The sequence below is a fragment of the Anas platyrhynchos genome, chromosome W, assembly GCF_047663525.1.
Source record: "Anas platyrhynchos isolate ZD024472 breed Pekin duck chromosome W, IASCAAS_PekinDuck_T2T, whole genome shotgun sequence".
Lineage (NCBI taxonomy): Eukaryota > Metazoa > Chordata > Aves > Anseriformes > Anatidae > Anas > Anas platyrhynchos.
In genome coordinates, this window is record NC_092620.1 from 11,579,665 (window position 1) to 11,599,579 (window position 19,915).

Genomic DNA, 19,915 nt, shown 5'->3' on the forward strand with positions numbered 1-19,915 from the left:
GTCCTATTAAACTGTCTTTATCTCAACCCACAATCTTTTACTTTTTTTCCCACTGATTCTCTCCACCATCCCACTGGGGTGCAGGGGGGGTGAGTGATTGGTTGTGTGGTGCTTAGCTGCCTGCTGGGTTAAACCACAACAAAATTCTATGATTTTTGAAGCCTATACCATTCTATGATTCTATGACTGACCTCTGCATAGCTCGCTTCCTCATTCGTAATTCCAATTGAGTAGAATGGAAAAGGTTGCACTACGGAAAGGAATATCTTTAAGACCAGCCATCACCGTTCTCCCTACCAGTATTGCTTATAAGCCAACATCCCATTTAGGACACTCAAGTCTCCAAGTTCCTACTCCCAACCTGGAGGACTGGGCAGTCTAGAACTTCAGTAATGATTGCAGCATGTCAAGGATGTAGCATCTTAAGGATACAGAACTGGTTAAAAAGGACTATTGCATGTAGCTACCCTGCAAAGTTGAGACGATGATACATTATGCTAATATGTAACTCTTCAAAACCAACTTCAAATGATCTTTGAAACTATTAGAGGAGAAGAACTTCAGTGCAACTGCAAGAACTAATAATGTTCAAATCAAACAATTTATGTTGACTGTACATCTCTGTATTTGTTTAGAATGAAGCAGATCCCAGTCATAACTGTCCATGTGGAAGTTATCTTCAAAAAATAGGTTTCTGAATCATATTTTAACCTTATATACAGAGGAGAATGCTCCATCCCTGAACATGTAACTTGTAAAATTGGAACAGGAAGTCTAAACTATGAAAGTCAAAGCTGAATAAGAATTAAGTGTAGAAATTACCAAAGAAATTTTATTCGAACATCCCACTTAGTATGTCAGAAAGTATGTCAGAAAGCAAATGAAAAAGGCAAAATATTTTATACCAGGACATTTCAAGAATCTCTTAATAAGTTAAAATCACAAGTTTTTACTCCATCCTTTTATATGCTTTCCACATTGAAAAATACCAGCATATTTGCAAATGTCTTAATCTATTTGCACATTAGAATATTGGATCAAATCTTTGTCTTGTTAAGGAATTCCTTTACGATAAATACCTCACTGATAAGCAAAATCAGCATAATATTTCTCTGTTGCAATCTCTTTAGTTTATTTTGCCTGTAACAGGCTAAAATATTTTGGAGTAAATAATACCATTATCTATGTGTTACCTTGTAATAGTTGAAACACTACTATACCTATGAAGTTCTTCTATGCTTTCATATTACTTCATATAAAGTAGACCCTATTCTAGAGAACATATCAGTGATCCCTACAGTTAACTGTAGAAACCTGAAATTAAACAATTTATTTTTAAACTATTTTGCAATCATTTTAGAAGTTCTAAGCACCACAGCTAATATTATATCTCAGCTGCAAAAAAGCAGTCACTGAACCCTCAGAATAAGTACTCTTTTAATTTAATAAAAGACCGTTCAACTTTAGCTATTATAAACCATAATGACTTGCCATTTCTTTCCCTGTATATTTTGAGAGTAAAATTTAGCCAGTGTACAAAATAAAACCTAAATATGAATGTGCTTACAAATCAGGCACACCCTGCTAAAGAGCCAGCTGTAAATACCAGAGTGAAAGGCTGAATAAATTGTCTTGATACAAGAGGCAAAGGAAGACCCAGAAGATGGGTGAAGTTGCTGACCATTATCTACTCTTTCCACCACTTGGCCACTGCAGTGCAAATCTCTCCTCTTTCCAGGGAACTGAAAAGAACTAGAGGTAATTCTAGGCTAAAGTATCTCCTACACTTCCCTCAATTCAATATATAATGTTCAGAAACCTGTCAGATCTCTAGACAGGCAGCTTTCTTCTGCATCTATCTAGCTATTGCAGGAATGGGTGCTGCAAATGTGAGAGCTCAATTCAAAGAATAGTAAAGATGTACTATAGGTTCATTTTCTTAATTGCAATATGACTGTAGTTGTATAAACAAGAAAAATAATTCAGTCATATTTCCACTCGCTTTCAGAGGCGATTCTTTTCCTTAATTCAGAACTATATTGAATATAAAATAAGGAACATGAACTTTATCAGGAATTAAACACCCATAGATCATGGGTTATTCTTGATGGCATTCTTATGCATTTAAACAGGAAACATTATTAAAAACAGGAAACATTATTACAATTCTATGAGAAAAGTAATAAATAAAAAAAGCTTCAGATTTTTCAGAACTTCATGAAACATTCACAAATATTAATTCTTCTATGTACAGAGAGTAGTTCCCACAAGGTTTGCTTTCCAAATTTTCTTCAGTATTGTGGATACATTAGCTAGAGATGCACAGTTTAGCTTTCTGATCCTGAATTTATGAAGTCATGTCTCAGTGGAAAGAAAACAATCCTGTATTTTCATTAGAAAACTGAAGAAGAATAAAAGATTAATTAAAAAAAAATGCTATTTTACCACAATTTTCAAACTAGAACCATACCTAGCAGCTAGGCTGCCCTAACACCATGGTTTTCATGCTGTGAGTCTGCAGATTTCTGTGGCCTGTAGACTAATTCCAAGGAGTCTGTGAAAAGTAATACAAACAAGCCTAACAGCATTCACCATAGAGAGTTTGCATTTCCATAAGGGTAGAATGTTATGGCTGGACAATTAAAAACACTGGAAATCAATGCTTTTATCTGTCTTTTCTACCTGACAGAAGAATTCCGCTTTTCAGACCAATGCAAATGCACACTTATAAAAATACAAAACTATTCATCCCACCTATCTCAGCTATGGTCCCCTCAACAGCCTAAAGCATATTCTGATGCCTTTGATACCAACTCTAAATTTACCTTTGTCATTTAAAGACTCGTCAGTATACTTCCAGTTTACACCATCTTTTGCAAAATTATGATTCAACAAACAATACTCTCATACAATTAAGACATTAAAACCAACAAACAATAAAAACCCAACAACACTAGTCTAGAAGTGTTTCCATCTAGGTGCCTAACTAAAAAAGAACAATAAGAAAGGCCAATAAAAAGTAGAGGAGGGAGAAAATTATTTGAGACACTTCTTCTGAAAGACTCCCTCCAAATATAGTGTTTTTTTTAAATTTTTCTCTCCTTCTTTTCTTATTTTAAGCTTAACAGATTGCCAGCAGTGAGTGACCAGTTCTTAACATAATATCCTGTATTCCTAGATTCTTTTTTCTTTGTAATTGTTAAAACATACAGTTAACTAAACAAACTTACCATACAGGTACGGGAGTTTTCTCCTATGAACGAATCTCTTAACACCTGAGTAAGCTTACTTGCTCTGAATGGTGTATGAGGTTTATTTCGGCCTAAGGCTCTAATGCACTCCTGAAAGAACAAAGAGGTTGATATTTATTCACCCCATGTTAGAGAAAAATGCATAATACAAATGAAATTCAAAAATCAGATAATACATGCTTTATGTTGCTGTCCTCTAACATCAATGTTAATGTTTAATTTAACATTAAAGCTTGGATTCAAGAAGTGTTAAGCTTTTTACCTCTCATTAAGTTCAGTAGAGAGGTAGGAATGTAAAGGAATTTAGGCACCTAAAACTTTTTCAGTCTCATCCAAAATATTTACATGTATTGTATCCAACAACAAATTCAGTGTTTATGTTATATCTTCAGACTATCAACTATTTCTGACTATCAGCTGCAGAAGCCTGAATGATCTATATCATCCACCAACAGAAGAAATGTGAATGGTAATGTGTTAGTTAACTCTATCATTTAAAAGCAATAGCTTTGATTCTGGCTCTACCACTAACTTTCATTACAGCTCAGATGAAAACAGCAATGCCCAAACTTTCTGAAAGCTTCCACAGGTCACAAACATAGCAAGTATAGCTCTACATTGATGTTGTCAAGTAGACACTTGAAAACATAAGCAATTTCCTGTTTTAAAATATTTATCATGTGAAAAAAACAGGGTTAATGTCTCTTCTTTCACTCATAAGAAGAGTATGAGCCTAAACTAATATTTACAACTAGTTAGAGACTTCCAGTGAGAAATACTGTGCAGAAATACTATGAAATTACTATAGAAGTTATAGAAGCGACTGTAGCAGCAGTATAAGAGTACTATCCACCATCATTATAACCTTAACATCACTTCTGCCCACTCAGAGTCCAAAAATCTGCTAATAAATTGCTTCTTACATAAGAAAGTTTAAATTTAAGCTTTTGAAGTTTCCTAGAAACAGGTTCTTACAAAAGCCAGGCCAGAAACCGTGGAATGATAATCCAAGAAAACATTGCAACTGTGAAACAGCATAAAACAGAACTAAAAAAGGGTTCAGAATAAAACTGCCATGATACAGAACAGAACAAACACAATGGCAAATTGGCTTTAACTAAAGTGATTATTTAAAAATTCACCAGCTGAATTTTATAGAATGGACACAGCTCAGGTAAACAGAAAGACTGAAACTTGTTGAATGCGAATATTACTTACAAATGCTAAAAAGAACTCAATACACTACACTACTCACTACACTATTATTTCAATAAAGAAAAAAGTAGATTAGACAGGAAGAGGGACAACAGATTTTTAATGCGTGACATTACAAACTAAAAACAGTAACAAACGTATACGTTGAATTGCAGGCATGGCAACCAACATGTTTCATTATGATATTGTAATTTACTGTAATGATTTTTAGTTTGCTCACTCCTGGAAAAAATTAGAATTGTATTGTCTCCTTAATAGTAAAACGATTATGGGAGGACACTGCCAGCTTCTAAATTAATAGAGTTTTCAACTAGTTTTTCTTTTCATCACAGCTCAGTAAACCAGGTAACAAAATGACAACACTAATTCCATATAGAGACATTATAAAAATAACTTCTTTTACCAAAAACCTGAGTGGGTTAAGACAGGACTGACATCCACATGTGAGTAACAAGTCTTGGATTAGCACCAAAGGCTACTCTTCAGAACATACTAGTTTATATTCAAAAGCTTTGAAGTTATTTTCAAGTTGAAATTAAATGGAAAAAGCTGTGTAATGATTTTGGAGATAGATGAAAAATGGAAAATTATCATCATTGTTAAACAGTTATATCTTATCGTACTGCTGTTTAGACCTCTGCAAGACCTCCACTTATTTTTATTTCCCCTTCTCCATATAATTTAGATCACAACCACCAGTACAGCAGCAGCAGAACTTCTCACTATAATTAAAAAGATGAGTTGTATGAAAAAAATGTTTGTTTGAGTATTGCACTGAAGATACTAACCAACACAAAATCAGCAAGTAAATTAAATACACATGAAAAAAAAAGTGATAAAAGTCAACACAATGTTGCTTGCATTATTTATTTAGATGTGAAATGAAAACAGGACACAGTTTTGGAACTGCTGCTTCCAATTTTTCTACATGCCATACAATTTTGTAATGACACATTACAATTTTGTGGTGTTCTGTGGTGTTTTGTGGGATCTACTTACAGGCAGATAAAAGTCTTCTCTCAAGTTTATATTGGGGATAATACAATAAGCACAGAGACTTTGGGTTTAGATTCTTTATATAAAAGCGCAGTACTAGTGCAGAGAGTACTAAACCTAAGCAAAGCTAACCAACAATAGAGATAAGTTCTAGGACATTCAAAATTACTGTTTCCCCAACTGAGACCAAATAATCATTTTCACTATTTAGACCGAACCTCTTCAGAGCATTATAAAACACACAAACACAAAGCACATTTAATATTTACATGATATTTCTTAGCTCTCTTGATGTTTTCTAGATTAATGTATGAAAATCCATAAAGCAACTGTATCAGACAATTTGTTATGAAGAGCTATCAAAAATGGATCCCAATTTTCAAGGGTTAATTTAATCTATTTGTTACTTTTCTGGATATATTGCTGTTGTGTTGTTTTCAGTGAATTAATTAACAGCAGTAAATAAATATGTCATAAAGGTTTTTTTATATATTTTTTTAAATATATATACATATATAAATAAACACATGTACACACACTGAGATCAGAAAGAATATTTCCAGTTAGTATTTCAGACCTTGAGTACCAAAGTAAGTTAACTCTCATCCCCATTTAGGTGTTTATCAGAAAAGTCTTCACATTCAAGAACTGGGATTTATTTTTATTTTTCAACTACATAAAAATTGATAACACAATGTTTCTACTTGGTAATTACCAGATGTTCCTTCAGGCATTTAAAGGAAAAATCAATACATTATTTTACCTGTCACATCAGTAGACAATGTAGACAAGCAAAGCCTGCAGAAACACTCGTTTTAATAGTCATTGCTATTATACGTAGAAGGTTTCCACTTACACAAACTCAGTGGAAACATTTCAGTTACCTTGAGTGCTAAGAGGCTCTTGTTAATTTCAGCACCTTCCAGCCGTGTCTGTCTGTCTGCACTGGAAGTATCTGCTCCTCTTTCATTTCCAGCCAAATCAATCAGAGAAAATTTACCATGCAATTTCCCTTTCCTTCGGAGAATAATCTGAAACACTGCATGGCTTCGAGATGAGTGTGCATTTGCAGATGTCTGACCAGATGTCCTTTGAACAAAAGGAGAGAAGGGCAGGACATATGAAGATCTGAAGGACCATACATGTTAAACACACTACCCTCAGAACACTATTTTTTTCAGAGCAGTGTCCTGTATCTTCTTACATATGTTGACTGTGTCTAACATATTGATGGACACTTGAGATATAACCCTAATAATCTGATGTACACAGTACAGTTATACCTGTTTCCATCTCTTCAAACATAAATGGAAGATTTATAATATTTTACCTTCCCATTAATCATAGAATCATAGAATGGCTTGGGTTGGAAGGGACCTCATAGATCATCTAGTTCCAACCCCCCTGCCATAGGAAGGGATGCTACCCACTAGATCAAGTTGCTCAGGGCCTCATCTAAACATTAAAAACAAGAATAACGAGATTTTCAAAGATTTCAGATCATCAGAGAGCTTACACATAAAATGCTGATTGCATTTTTGTCTGATGAGGCAGCAGTCCATGCAAAAGGCTAATTTTAAAAACAATGAAGCTGAAAAATAAAAAAAAGTTTCATGCTTAACCTCTGTTACTATGTATAAGGCCTTTTTAGAACAAAACATCTGGTAGTATTCCAAATTATAAACAATGTGAATTTTATCCAGTAAAGTGGTTACATAAATGCATGCAGTTCATATCCTGTAGAAAAATCAGTTCTTATTTCTCTCTAGGAGACAGAGAAACTCTTAATTCAAAAGGCAAGCAGATTTATTATTTGCAGCCAACACCATCAAGAAAGCACACTGCATAATAAAAAGCCATCGATATGAAGAGACAAAAAAAAACTCAAGAGATGTTATGATTCTTTAATTTACAATGAAAAGCTTGTAGAAGCTATGGGAGATACCTGCAGCTGTTGCCTATTTCAATAAACTTAAGAACATCTTCAACACATTTGACTTCCCGTTCCTGTAATCCCACCACCTGGACTTGCTGTTTACCATCTTCTAACACTCTTAATTTTGTCTTCCTGTTCAACAAGTCAAAAACCTTGGAGGGTGGGGGTGGGGGGGAACAGAACAGTTAAAGAGGAGTTTTAAAAGACACTTGTTTCAAATTCCATATCAAAATATGCAAAGCATCCCATGCAAAAATATGATTGGAAGAGAAGTGTAAAGAATTATTTGAAATAAAGCTTTTGGTACAAAAAAAGGAAAAAAAATCTATGTAACAAGATCACAGTCTTGTTTGTGAAAAAACACTTCCTCAGAAAAAGATCTGGTACTTACCTTACCACTATAAATCTCAAAAAATGTTGCATACACTTGAAGTTCTAACTTCTTATAGTTTTGCTTCTTTAGCATTAAAAAGACATCTCGAGCTGTGAATATATTTCCAAAATAAAAAGAAATCTAGTTAGCATAAACCTGTTAATATATTAATAGTACATTATACAGCATCTCTCATAATTTGCAAGTATAACAGATATGGTCAGTCAAAGAAGTCTAAAACACTGAAGTTTAAACTGCCGTTGGAAGATGAAGAAGACCCCAAATGATAAACTCAATCATCAGTTTTATTACATTTTAAAATTAATCTATATATACATTTACTTTACCATGTAAAGACTACACATCTAGAAACTACTTTTTATGTTACTAAAGCTCCACTGTAATGCAAAATACGTAGACTCTTATGTCTGTACAATAGGGAGTCAAAAATGTATCGACCTCAATTAATTTGTAAAAAGCCAACAGACCAATAAAGTCTCACCTGCAAGTGCATATATTCCTTTTGAACAGTCTTGGTTCTTTCCTGAAAAGTCACCACCCATAGTCTAAATAAAAAAAATAAAATAAAAAAACACACAAAAAATACACAATAAAAATCACAAATCTGTAGCTTACATATTTGTTACTTATTAAAATTTAATTAAGTGTATTGTTGACGTGTAGAAGAAATACTTACATGGGTTTTTCCACTTCCTGTTTGCCCATATGCAAAACAGGTGGCCATTCCCTTTTCAAATATGGTCTCCACTAATGGTCGAGCTGTAAACCTTAAATGCAAAAACACAGTATGGAAAAGCTGAAATACTTAAAAATGTATAGTGTCCATGTGGTAGTGGCCATAAGTGACAAAACTGGTTCTGTACTTTGAGAGGTCAAAGAACATCTCCAAATTAATTCCTGAACCAAAGAGGCTAACACAGCTCTAAGGCATTAAAATATCCTAAACAATTAAACAAAAGCTACAAGGTGTCTCCCATTTATTTAACAACAACAACAAAAACAAACAAACAAACAAACAAAAAACTTGTTTTAATAATGCAACACAGCACAGCTTACTACATGGAGTCTGCAGTTCCCTAAAGAACCTAAAGGACATCACATTAGAAGATACAGAACTAGGACAGTAGAATAGATATTTAGGTTTTGCCAATACTACTTTTTTTTTTTCTTTCTTTTTTTTTCCTTTTCAAAACAGCTTTTAAGATTAATTTTCTAAGATAGGTGGCCAAAACAACATTGCATTTCTTAATATCTTGAGAACATACATACACTAAGAAAAGGATAAAGAAAACATAACCAAACTCATCAGAATAGAAGAATCTAGTGACCCCTGAGGTATTATTTGATATGTCAAAAATATTTTCCCAAAGTATCATTTTTCTATTTTAAAGCATTAACTTCTACTTTAAAAAAACACATAGAGTTATTGCTCCTACTTCTAGCTGCTTATCAACGTTACTTCATGAAAATCTCAAAAATCAAAGGGTAACCTAATGGAGTGTTATCTCTATTAAATAATGATGGTAAGAGTCTCTGCAACAGTCTCTCTTTCTAAACTTCCTCCAGGTGTTTACTCATAAAATATGTTTAATGACAGAAAAAGGAATGATTGCTTATAGAAACACTGAGATGTTACAAGCTCCTATCATTCCACTTTGCAACAAACACAAAATTTACAAAAACAATATGGGTAAAAAACAACCTGTTCAGCAGCCAAGGGTTATTCAAAATGTAACAGAATAATCTTTTTTTTTTTTTTTTTTTTTTTATCAGAAATGCACCAGATGACTCCTGATCAGCCTTAGTATTTTTTTTTTTTAATTTCCTCCAAGCATATACTTTTGTCCTCAAGATGATATTCCCATATTTCTGTTTGTTCTTTTTATATTTGAAATATAAATTTCAAGAAACTTATCCACCTAATAAGCATACTCCATTATCTCTGTTTAGTTGAGTTTGAAATAATTTACTGTGATTTATAAAAAAAGGGACTTATGATTGTATTTTGCCTTATTTTAAAAGATATTATCCAGACAATTTTTCATAAAGCATTATACAACTCCAAATGGTACCAAGCCTGAAACAGTCTAAATTTCCTTCTACTGCAACCATTGTTTGCAATCTTGATCTTCCAAAAATTTAAACTCTTTTTCTCCTTTAAATATTCAAAATGCATACCCATGCAAACTAGCATGATTTTTTTTTTTAATATTAAAGAAAACTTGTAACTCAGATTTGTGGTTCAAGGACTCAAAAATACTTAAAAAGCAACTTAGGCAAAATAAAAATACTAAAAAAAAGAATAGCAGATTTCTCCAAGACAAACTGAAAAATGTATTTCTGTATAGAAATATAGCAAGTAATTTTATCTTACTGAAGAAAAATTGATTTTTTTCCCCGCTAGAGAGTCCAGTATGATACCTATTCTTGCTCTCAATTCTGTTATTAAAGGAGAACTTGAAACAAACTATCTTTCAAATAATAATCAATATTGTACCATCTGAGGGAGGAAAAAAAGCCTGTACTACTACATAGGCCAGAGACTTACTATTTCAGTATGAATACAATCATCTTTTAATATTTTCTTGTATTACCATTAATTTATTATGTAACTAATAAAAATCATCCAGAAGAAAATGAATACAAAAATATGGTAATGTTGTATGCCAAAAATACCTTTCACGATTAAATGATATGCTCACAAAGATAAATGAGGAATAACAGGAAGGATGGAGATTAAAGAACTGGTTGTTAGGCAGGAGGAAATCTATTGCAAGAGGCACACATTACCAGGTAGATGGCTCTCCCACAGCTCTTCTGTATAAAGAAAGAAAAGATGCTGCCAACAGACAAACATTAGAGAGAAATCTCCAAGGGCATATCTTTACTGCAGTTTACGCTAATGAAAGTCTCTTAAACTAACAGACTGCTGGAGAGCAGCTCTGCAGAGAGAGTCCTGGGAGTCCTGGTGGACATCAGGCTGACCATGAGTCGGCAACGTGCCCTTGTGGCCAAGGAGGCCAACGATATCCTGGGCTGCATTCAGAAGAGTGTTGCCAGCAGGTCAAGGGAGGTGATCCTCCCCCTCTACTCAGCCCTGGTGAGGCCATGTCTGGAGTATTGTGTCCAGTTCTGGGTGCCCCAGAACAAGAGGGACATAGAACTACTGGAGCGAGTCCAGAGGAGGGCTATGAAGATGATTAGAGGACTGGAGCACCTGTCATTCAGGGACAGGCTGAGAGAACTGGGCCTGTTTAGCCTGGAAAAGAAAAGACTGAGGGGAGACCTCATTAATGTATATAAATATCTGAGGGGAGGCTGTCAAGAGGATGGAGCCTTTTCAGTTGTGCCCAGTGACGGGACGAGGCAACGGGCACAAACTGAAGCACAGGAGGTTCCAGATGAATAGGAGAAGGCACTTCTTTACCGTGAGGGTGACAGAGCACTGGAACAGATTGCCCAGAGAGGTTGTGGAGTCTCCTTCTCTGGAGATATTCAAAACCTGCCTGGATGCCATCCTGCGCAACGTGCTCTAGGTGATCCTGCTAGGGGGGTTGGACTAGATGATCTTCAGAGGTCCCTTTCACTCCCACCCATTCTGTGATTCAATGACTAAACTGATTTGCCTTTTGCTCTCATTCTAATTATATCAAGCATAAGACACAAATTTTCATTTTCAAGGCCTTTTAACAAATCTTTTACTTTGTATTTTCTCTTATCTACCAACAGCACGTTAGCATCCAGCATCAATCAGGCTACAATGCCAACTTTCACTTCTTAGCTTTTGGATTAAAAACAAGAATTAAAATATTTCTTTTACTACTCCTTAAGGTTATGGGAAGCATTTTCAAAGCATAAGGAAAGTTATTTTCATCAAATTCCTTTCTAATATCAATATTCCTTGCAAAAAGTTTCACTATATTTACACTGCATTCCAAAATTATGACCTACCATGCTGTCTGACCTTGCTTGCTATTTTATCTAATCCATTTAGTGACTGGTACAAGACAGTTACTTCTGAATAAGTTTTTCAAAGTGCTGTGTGCATTATTCTGTGTTAACCGTGGAAATAAAAGAATAAAGGAAAAAAAAGGAGATCCAAATATCTTGGGGCTGTGTGTCTTTGTTGATGTTACTTTTAAAATCAGAAAGCTACAGCACTTTGAGCAAGATTAATTAGCTCCCATGTAGGTCCATGTTACATGAGCTAGATTTCTTGCAACAGACAAATTAGCTCAGGAATCTTAGCAATATGAAAAATGTTGCTCTTGTTTGTTGGTACTTTTCTCCAACCTTTTTTTGATTTATTTCCATCAGTTAATTGTTTTATATCCAAACTGCAATCTATTTGGATATTCAAGTTTCCTGAAGACCAAAAGCATGCCCCATGTGCTGCATACATATTAATCAATAAGAAAATAATGCTGTGGCAGATGGAGTGGCAATATAGTTTTCCAAATATTCAGTCTGAGAAGGCAGGCAATACACATGAGTCTGGCATGGCATGGCTTAGAGAAGGACTGAGAGCAGGACTGAGTTCAACAGAGATGGAGATGACATTGCAGATTAAAAATTCAGGATAAACAGTTAAACTATAAGTATACAGACAAAAGAATGGAGGTAGCAATATATATATCTGAAAACAGAAAATAGGGGTCAAGTCTACGACCAAGGGAAGCCCACAGTTACTGACATGGGAGATAAATGAGAAAAAAGATTTTCCAAAAAAAAAAAAAAGCATATACACATACCTGTAAACCATTTCATTAGGAGCCGTGTCATCAAAGGCATAATCAAAACGAAAAGTTTGGTTTTCTAGGTACCTTGTTAAATCCACCTTTTGTTTTGGCTCATGTACCATCACAACATCTTTACTAGGAATTGTTATTACATCAAGGTCTTTCGTTAAAGTTTCTACAAAATAAGTGAAATATATATTTATCTAGACACACATCTTTTTTTTTTTTTTTTCATTGTTTACACTCCTATAACATCTCAGATAACACAGCTCCTCCAAGTAACAACAGTGCAATGAACTTGGGCTTCTGATACCTAGTTAATAATCTACTAAGTAACAGATTTCATTTTGGAAGTCTAATCATCCTATTCTACCAACAGCTAGAAATTAAAGAAAGATGTTACAAAGTTGATTAGAAAACCAAAGATCATTTATTTTAGCTTGTTATGTATTCTATAATTACACTTTCCATGGATTTCTTTTCCTGGGGCTTATGAACTCTTTTATAGATTACTGCCATATCCTGTGAGTTATTATAAATAACTTCTCTACTGGAGAAACTGGACGCTGTAGTCTACTACCACTTGGACTGTCCAACTTAAAAAACAAAGAAATTAACATCCTTAGAATAATTCTCTTTATTTTAAAATTTTATCTTTTTATTTTCCTTAAATCCTAAAGTTATAATAATACTATCACAGTTTCCAAAAAGGAAAATACTGCTTTCATTCTACATGGAGATTTCCATTTGTATATTCCTTCTGGAATCTAATGTGCACGTCTTTAATATAGAATTTCTATAGAGTAAAATCCTTTCTTAAAATAATCTTGTAAGCAGAAAAAGTTGAAAATGCTAATGATGCTCCCTATCACTGGGAAAGAACAAAAGCCATCTAGAAGTGATTTCAGTTGAGAGTTCCCAGGTTATAATTACTAAACAGCACTACAATTTATAGCTACTTGTAGGAGATATGAGTTAGCAAAATACAGAGAACCCGGAGATCCATGATATGCACAAAAATAAAGATCCTTTGTGTGTACAGTCAAGATCACTAATGTGTCCTACTTGAATTTATATGCAAAATTTCTTAAGCCATGCAGTTCAAGAATTAGATGTACCTTTATACAATCAGAAATCTTTTCATCAGTTAACATACTGATCAAACAGAACAATGGTTACCATTGTATGATGTTACACACTAACACCAGTATGCATTCAAGTCACAATATAATCAAAATTTCAACTGCACTGCAATAAAATGAAATGCAATTATTCTGCAATAATCACAGAGAAGAAATAAAGAACAGTGGTGAAAAGGAATATATGAAAGAAAGTAACTTATTTACAGAAAAAGCTTTTTAGTTAAAGCAGTCAAAAGCTGATATTTCTTAAAAAATTGTTTGGAATAAGACATTTACCTGCTATTTGTTATAACTCCCAGCTATTTGTTATTACAACCTGTATTACTTGCTGATGAAAATTTGGAGTAGTGTTTCAGAAACCCACCATACATTTCCCAATTCTAAATATATGCCACTGAAATAAAATCTTAAAATATCAGTCTGAAGCCCTACTTCCTGCAAAGTCAATCCACAAAATGATTGGTGCTGAGAACACCTGAAGTCTTTGGTGATGATTTTGCATGTGCATGAGACTGACAGAAATTGATTTCTACACTTGATTTCTATTAAACGATTTGAACACCTTACAGAATTTCAAAATACAGAACATGAAGAAGGAAAGGTAACATTTTGATGTGTTATTATTGCAATAATAAAGGAAACAACCCCCTCCCCCCCCCTTCGGAGGGTTACATACTAATATCTCTGATTCTTTCATACTCTTCAACTTTAAAATGTGGCATACTGCTTCTTATGAAGTCTCAGAAATAAAGTACGTTTTCAGAAAATTGTATCGTGGGGGTAATGGATTATCTTCACAGTTCCTCCCCAGCACAGATTATTTCATTAATACCTTTTTATTATATCTTATTTTTAAAAATAAAAAATAATTTTAGTGCCAACCTCATTTTTACTCACACGCTCATCTTCCTACAAACGCCTCAGAAATATTTTCTTAATAGCTCCTAACCACTAATACCCAAGGTATGCAACTTGCATAGAATCATATCTCACTTCTGTATTCCAACTTATGCTTAATGACATCTTGCTCTCATTTACTATAATTTCACTTTGTCCATCTTCTGTGCAGGTAGAAGGTAATGTTCTTCCCCAAATGTATCAGATTTCTAAGTCATATTTTATTACAGATAACTTCCAATGCTAAAACAGAAATTGAACTGCTACCAGATTTGTGTGTTGAATGACCTTATTACACAAGTTGTGCAAAATAGTTCCAGGTAACCAGTTTTTGAGATTATGCATTCCTTTCAAATGAATAAAAGAAAAAATACGGGAAACTAAAAAAAAAAAAAAAGTAAAAAATAATGTAGAAGCAGCAGCAACATGGAAGGAAAGCAAAGTAACAGAAAAGAAACCTAACAATATACTGACATCAACATATGTTTTCCCTTTCCTATACAATTCTCCCGTATCCCGCTGGATATGCTTGCTCCAGAAAAAAAAAAAAGACTTCCAGGGATGGTGACTCCACCACTTCCCTGGGCAGCCTGTTCCAATGTCTAACAACCCTTTCGGTAAAGAAGTTCTTCCTAACATCCAACCTAAAACGCCCCTGGCGCAACTTTAGCCCATTCCCCCTCGTCCTGTCACCAGGCACGTGGGAGAACAGGCCAACACCCACCTCTCTACAGCCTCCTTTAAGGGATCTGTAAAGAGCAATAAGGTCGCCCCTGAGCCTCCTTTTCTCCAGGCTGAACAAGCCCAGCTCCTTCAGCCGCTCCTCGTAGGACTTGTTCTCCAGGCCCCTCACCAGCTTCGTCACCCTTCTCTGGACCCACTCAAGCACCTCCATGTCCTTCTTGTAGCGAGGGGCCCAAAAGTGAACACAGTACTCGAGGTGCGGCCTCACCAGAGCCGAGTACAGGGGGACGATCACCTCCCTAGCCCTGCTGGTCACACTGTTTCTGATACAAGCCAGGATGCTGTTGGCCTTCTTGGCCACCTGAGCACACTGCTGGCTCATATTCAGCCGACTATCAACCATCACTCCCAGGTCCTTCTCTGCCTGGCAGCTCTCCAACCACTCCTCTCACAGTCTGTAGCTCTGCCTGGGGTTATTGCGCCCCAGGTGCAGGACCCTGCACTTGGCCTTGTTGAACTTCATGCAGTTGACCTCAGCCCATCGGTCCAGCCTATCCAGATCCTCCTGCAGAGCCTTCCTACCCTTGAGCAGATCGACACACGCACCTAGATTGGTGTCATCTGCAAACTTGCTTAGGGTGCACTCAATGCCCTCGTCCAGATCATTGATGAAGATATTAAAGAGGACCGGCCCCAGCACCGAGCCCTGGGGAACGCCACTAGTGACCGGCCTCCAACTGGACTTGACTCCATTTACCACGACTCTTTGGGCCCGGCTATCCAGCCAGTTTCCAACCCAATGAAGCGTGCGCCAGTCCAAGCCAGTTTCTTGAGGAGAATGCTGTGGGAGACGGTGTCAAAAGCCTTGCTGAAGTCAAGGTAGACCACATCCACAGCCTTTCCCTCGTCCACCCAGCGTGTCACTTTGTCATAGAAGGAGATCAGGTTCGTCAAGAAGGACCTGCCTTACATAAACCCATGATGACTGGGCCTGATCGCCTGCTTGCCCTGCAAGTGCTGCGTGATGACTCTCAAGAGCATCTGCTCCATGAGCTTCCCTGGTACTGAGGTCAAACTGACCGGCCTGTAGTTTCCCGGGTCTGCCCTCCGGCCCTTCTTGTAAATGGGCGTCACGTTTGCTAGCCGCCAGTCAACTGGGACCTCCCCCGATAGCCAGGACTGCTGATAAATGATGGATAGTGTCTTGGCCTGCTCCTCTGCCAGTTCTCTCAGTACCCTTGGGTGGATCCCATCCGGCCCCATTGACTTGTGCACATCCAAGTGCCGTAGCAGGTCGCCAAACAGTTCTTCGTGGATAGTGAGGGCCACCTCCTGCTCCCCATCCCCTTCCGCCAGCTCAGGGTACTGGGTATCCAGAGAACAACCGGTATTGCCGCTAAAGACTGAGGCAAAGAAGGCATTAAGCACCTCCGCCTTTTCCTCATCTCTTGTAACTAAGTTTCCCCCCGCATCCAGTAAAGGATGGAGATTCTCCTTAGTCCTCCTTTTTGTGTTGATGTATTTATAAAAACATTTTTTGTTATCTTTAATGGCAGTAGCCAGATTGAGCTCCAGATGAGCTTTGGCCTTCCTAATTTTGTCCCTGCACAGCCTCGCAACATCCTTATAGTCCTCCCTAGTGGCCTGCCCACTTTTCCAAAGATTATAAACCCTCTTTTTTCTCCTTATCTCCAGCCACAATTCTCTGTTGAGCCATGCCGGTCTTCTTCCCCGCCAGCTCGTCTTTGGGCACGTGGGGACGGACCGCTCCTGCGCCATTAAGATTTCCCTCTTGAAGAGCGCCCAGCCTTCCTGGACTCCTCTGCCCTTCAGAACTGCCTCCCAAGGGACTCTACCAACCAGTGTCCTCAGCAGCACAAAGTCAGCCCTCCGGAAGTTCAATACAGCAGTTTTACTGGTCCCCTTCCTGGCCTCGCCAAGAATAGAGAACTCCACCATTTCATGGTCACTCTGCCCAAGATAGTTTCCGACCACCACATCCTCCACCAGTCTTTCTCTGTTTGTGAAGAGAAGGTCTAGCGGGGCGCCTCCCCTGGTAGGCTCACTAACCAGCTGCATCAGGAAGCTATCTTCCACGCTCTCCAGAAACCTCCTAGACTACTTTCTCTGGGCTGTGTTGTGCTTCCAGGATATGTCAGGGAAGCTGAAGCCCCCCACGAGAACAAGCGCTGAAGATTTCGCAACTTCTGTCAGCTGCCTGTAGAACTCCTCATCCGTCTCCTCATCCTGGTTCGGCGGTCTATAACAGACCCCGACCAGGACGCTAGCCTTGTTGTCCCTGCCGATCCTAACCCAAAGGGACTCGACCTTGTCATTCCCAGCCTCGAGTTCTACAACATCTACAACATATTCCAGTACCTAAAAAGAGGTGTTTAGTGCCATTTCATATGCTCTAGGGTATTTAGCCCAGTCCTGAGCTGCAGTTCCAGGAGATGCAAGTCTCCAGTTTGTCTGTAATCCACTAGCCATAGGATGTCTTGAATACCCTTGGGTACCTAACATCTCACAGGACAACAACATTTAGGCACCACCTGAACTTTTCCCTTAACATCTGATTCAAGACCGCTTGAAAATATATAAAAAAATACATGTATAAAAAAATGTGTAGAAAAGCTTTCATTGGGTAGCTCACCGATCAGGAGTTTACTTAAAAGACAGTTTAAATGAATGATGATCCTAATAGTGACAGTTAAACTACTTTTCTCCCTGTCTTCATCCAGGTTATGATAAATCTATGAATTATATGTGTCCCTCATACATATTGTCTAGTATAACAGAGTTTCATCATTGATTAGTAATTCTAGACCTCGTCAATACAAATAATATTGCTATCAGAAGCAGCTTTTCAGAGAAAGAATTCTGGAAAATCTTAAGCAGTCATACCTTTTTTATTGAGTGGTCGTTTTCGTACACAAACACATATCCTGTGCTCATCAATCTATAAAAGAAAGAATCTTTCAGTGAACTATACCTCAGTTCCAGTTGCAGGATATTTTACCTCTGTTTTTTAATTAATTAACTAATCATTTAAATTAAGAAATTTCCAATTCAGGAGTCATCTGAATGTACAAAAGCCCACCATGTTTGCACAATAACCAAGAAACTGAAAGGGAGAACCATACATTAAGAATAACCAAATTCCCTGTAGATAATGATCTGATCCTGTAGAGTACATGGTACATCTTGCAACACAGTAAGCAAACCAAGCTGTAACAGGGTGGATACACCATTGAAATGGTCTGATAACATCACTTAAGGATTCTGAAAAAATAAACCCATGCTATAAAGAATACTAATATACACTAAGTTACTTATTTTTTATGTTTACAGGCAGAAGTATATTCATACACTGAAAAAAAAAAAAAAAAACACAGAAAAACATACAGACACAGAATTTCCACATAGCCTGGGGTACTTACAGGATCAGCAGTTGTCAGTGGTCTATAATCCAAACTTCCCCTGAAATCTCTTATCATACACATAATTTCATAATTTGGGTTTGTAGCATCAACATCCTAGGGAGGTAAACAACAAAATTTCTTACATTTTTACATGAAATGGACTAATTTCAATGCCTTCTAAATTTACTTAAAAGAAAAATAAAATATACATTAACTGATGTTCTGATGAAGGTAATCTACTGATCATAAATGAAAGCAATTATATAACTTTAAAATTTTTGGTTGCCATATAATAGAAAATAATTTTGAATTCAGGACTGTAGTGGGTTTACGTGGCAAGGTTTAGGTAACGGGGGCGCCATAGGGCTGGCTTCTGTGAGAAGAATCCAGAAGCTGCACCATGTTAGATAAGGGCCCCGTCGCTGGCCAGAGCCAGGCCAATAAGCGATGTTCGTGCCTCTGTGAGAGCATATTTAAGACAAGGAAAAAAAAACTGCTGGGGAACAGCAGCTGGGAGAGAGAGAGGAGTGAGAAACAGCCTTGCAAGTGCCAAGGTCAGTGAAGAAGGAGGGGGAGAGGTGCTCCAAGCGCCGGAGCAGAAGTTCCCTTGCAGCCTGTGGTGAGGACCATGGTGGAACAGGTTGTCCCCCTGCAGCCTATGGTGTACCAAGGTGGAGCAGGGTTCCAAGCTGCAGCCTGTGCAGCCTGCACTGAAGGAGGCTGTGGCCTGTGGAGGACCCCTGCTGGAGCAGATTCCAGGCCAGACCTTTAGCCAGACCTGTAGCCCATGGAGAGGAGACCACGCAGGAGCAGGTAACCTGGCAGGAGCTGCTGCCTGTGGAGTACCTGGACTGGAGCAGTGTGCTCCAGACAGATGGACCCCTTGGTACAGACCCATATCTGGAGCAGTTCTTGAAGAGCCGCTGCCTTTGGGAAGCCCATGCAGGATCAGTTCAGGAAGGAGTGTGTCCCGTGGGAGGGTCCCCACGTTGGAGCAGGGGAAGAGAGTGACCAAGAAGGAGCAGCGGAGATGAAGTGCTATAGATTGACTACAACCCCCATTCCCCTGTTCCCCTGCGCCACTTGGGGGGAGGAAGTGGAAGAGGGTGGATGGGGGGAAGGTGTTTTTGGTTTCTTTCCTTTGTTTCTCACTTCTCTAGCTTGTTATTAATAGGCAATAAATCTTACTATCTCCCTACTTTGAGTCTGTTTTGCCCATCACAAGAATGGTTGAGCGAT

General features: G+C 37.4%; 1 protein-coding gene across 13 annotated transcripts in view; it reads right to left on the minus strand.

The window, feature by feature from the left end:
• LOC101797743 (kinesin-like protein KIF2A) overlaps nucleotides 1–19,915 on the minus strand; it is a 171,616-nt gene that overhangs the window by 58,402 nt on the left and 93,299 nt on the right. For all 13 annotated transcript variants that reach the window (XR_011805633.1, XR_011805634.1, XM_072030608.1 and 10 more), the window contains 9 exons: nucleotides 18,695–18,790; nucleotides 18,159–18,213; nucleotides 12,544–12,706; nucleotides 8,469–8,559; nucleotides 8,274–8,337; nucleotides 7,790–7,881; nucleotides 7,408–7,550; nucleotides 6,347–6,551; nucleotides 3,231–3,341 (listed from right to left, as the gene is read on the minus strand). Coding sequence is in view for 11 of the 13 variants with exons in the window: in XM_072030608.1 (XP_071886709.1) it covers nucleotides 3,231–3,341; nucleotides 6,347–6,551; nucleotides 7,408–7,550; nucleotides 7,790–7,881; nucleotides 8,274–8,337; nucleotides 8,469–8,559; nucleotides 12,544–12,706; nucleotides 18,159–18,213; nucleotides 18,695–18,790 (1,020 nt within the window). In the remaining 2 variants the exon portion in view is untranslated. The remainder of the gene's footprint in view (nucleotides 1–3,230; nucleotides 3,342–6,346; nucleotides 6,552–7,407; nucleotides 7,551–7,789; nucleotides 7,882–8,273; nucleotides 8,338–8,468; nucleotides 8,560–12,543; nucleotides 12,707–18,158; nucleotides 18,214–18,694; nucleotides 18,791–19,915) is intronic.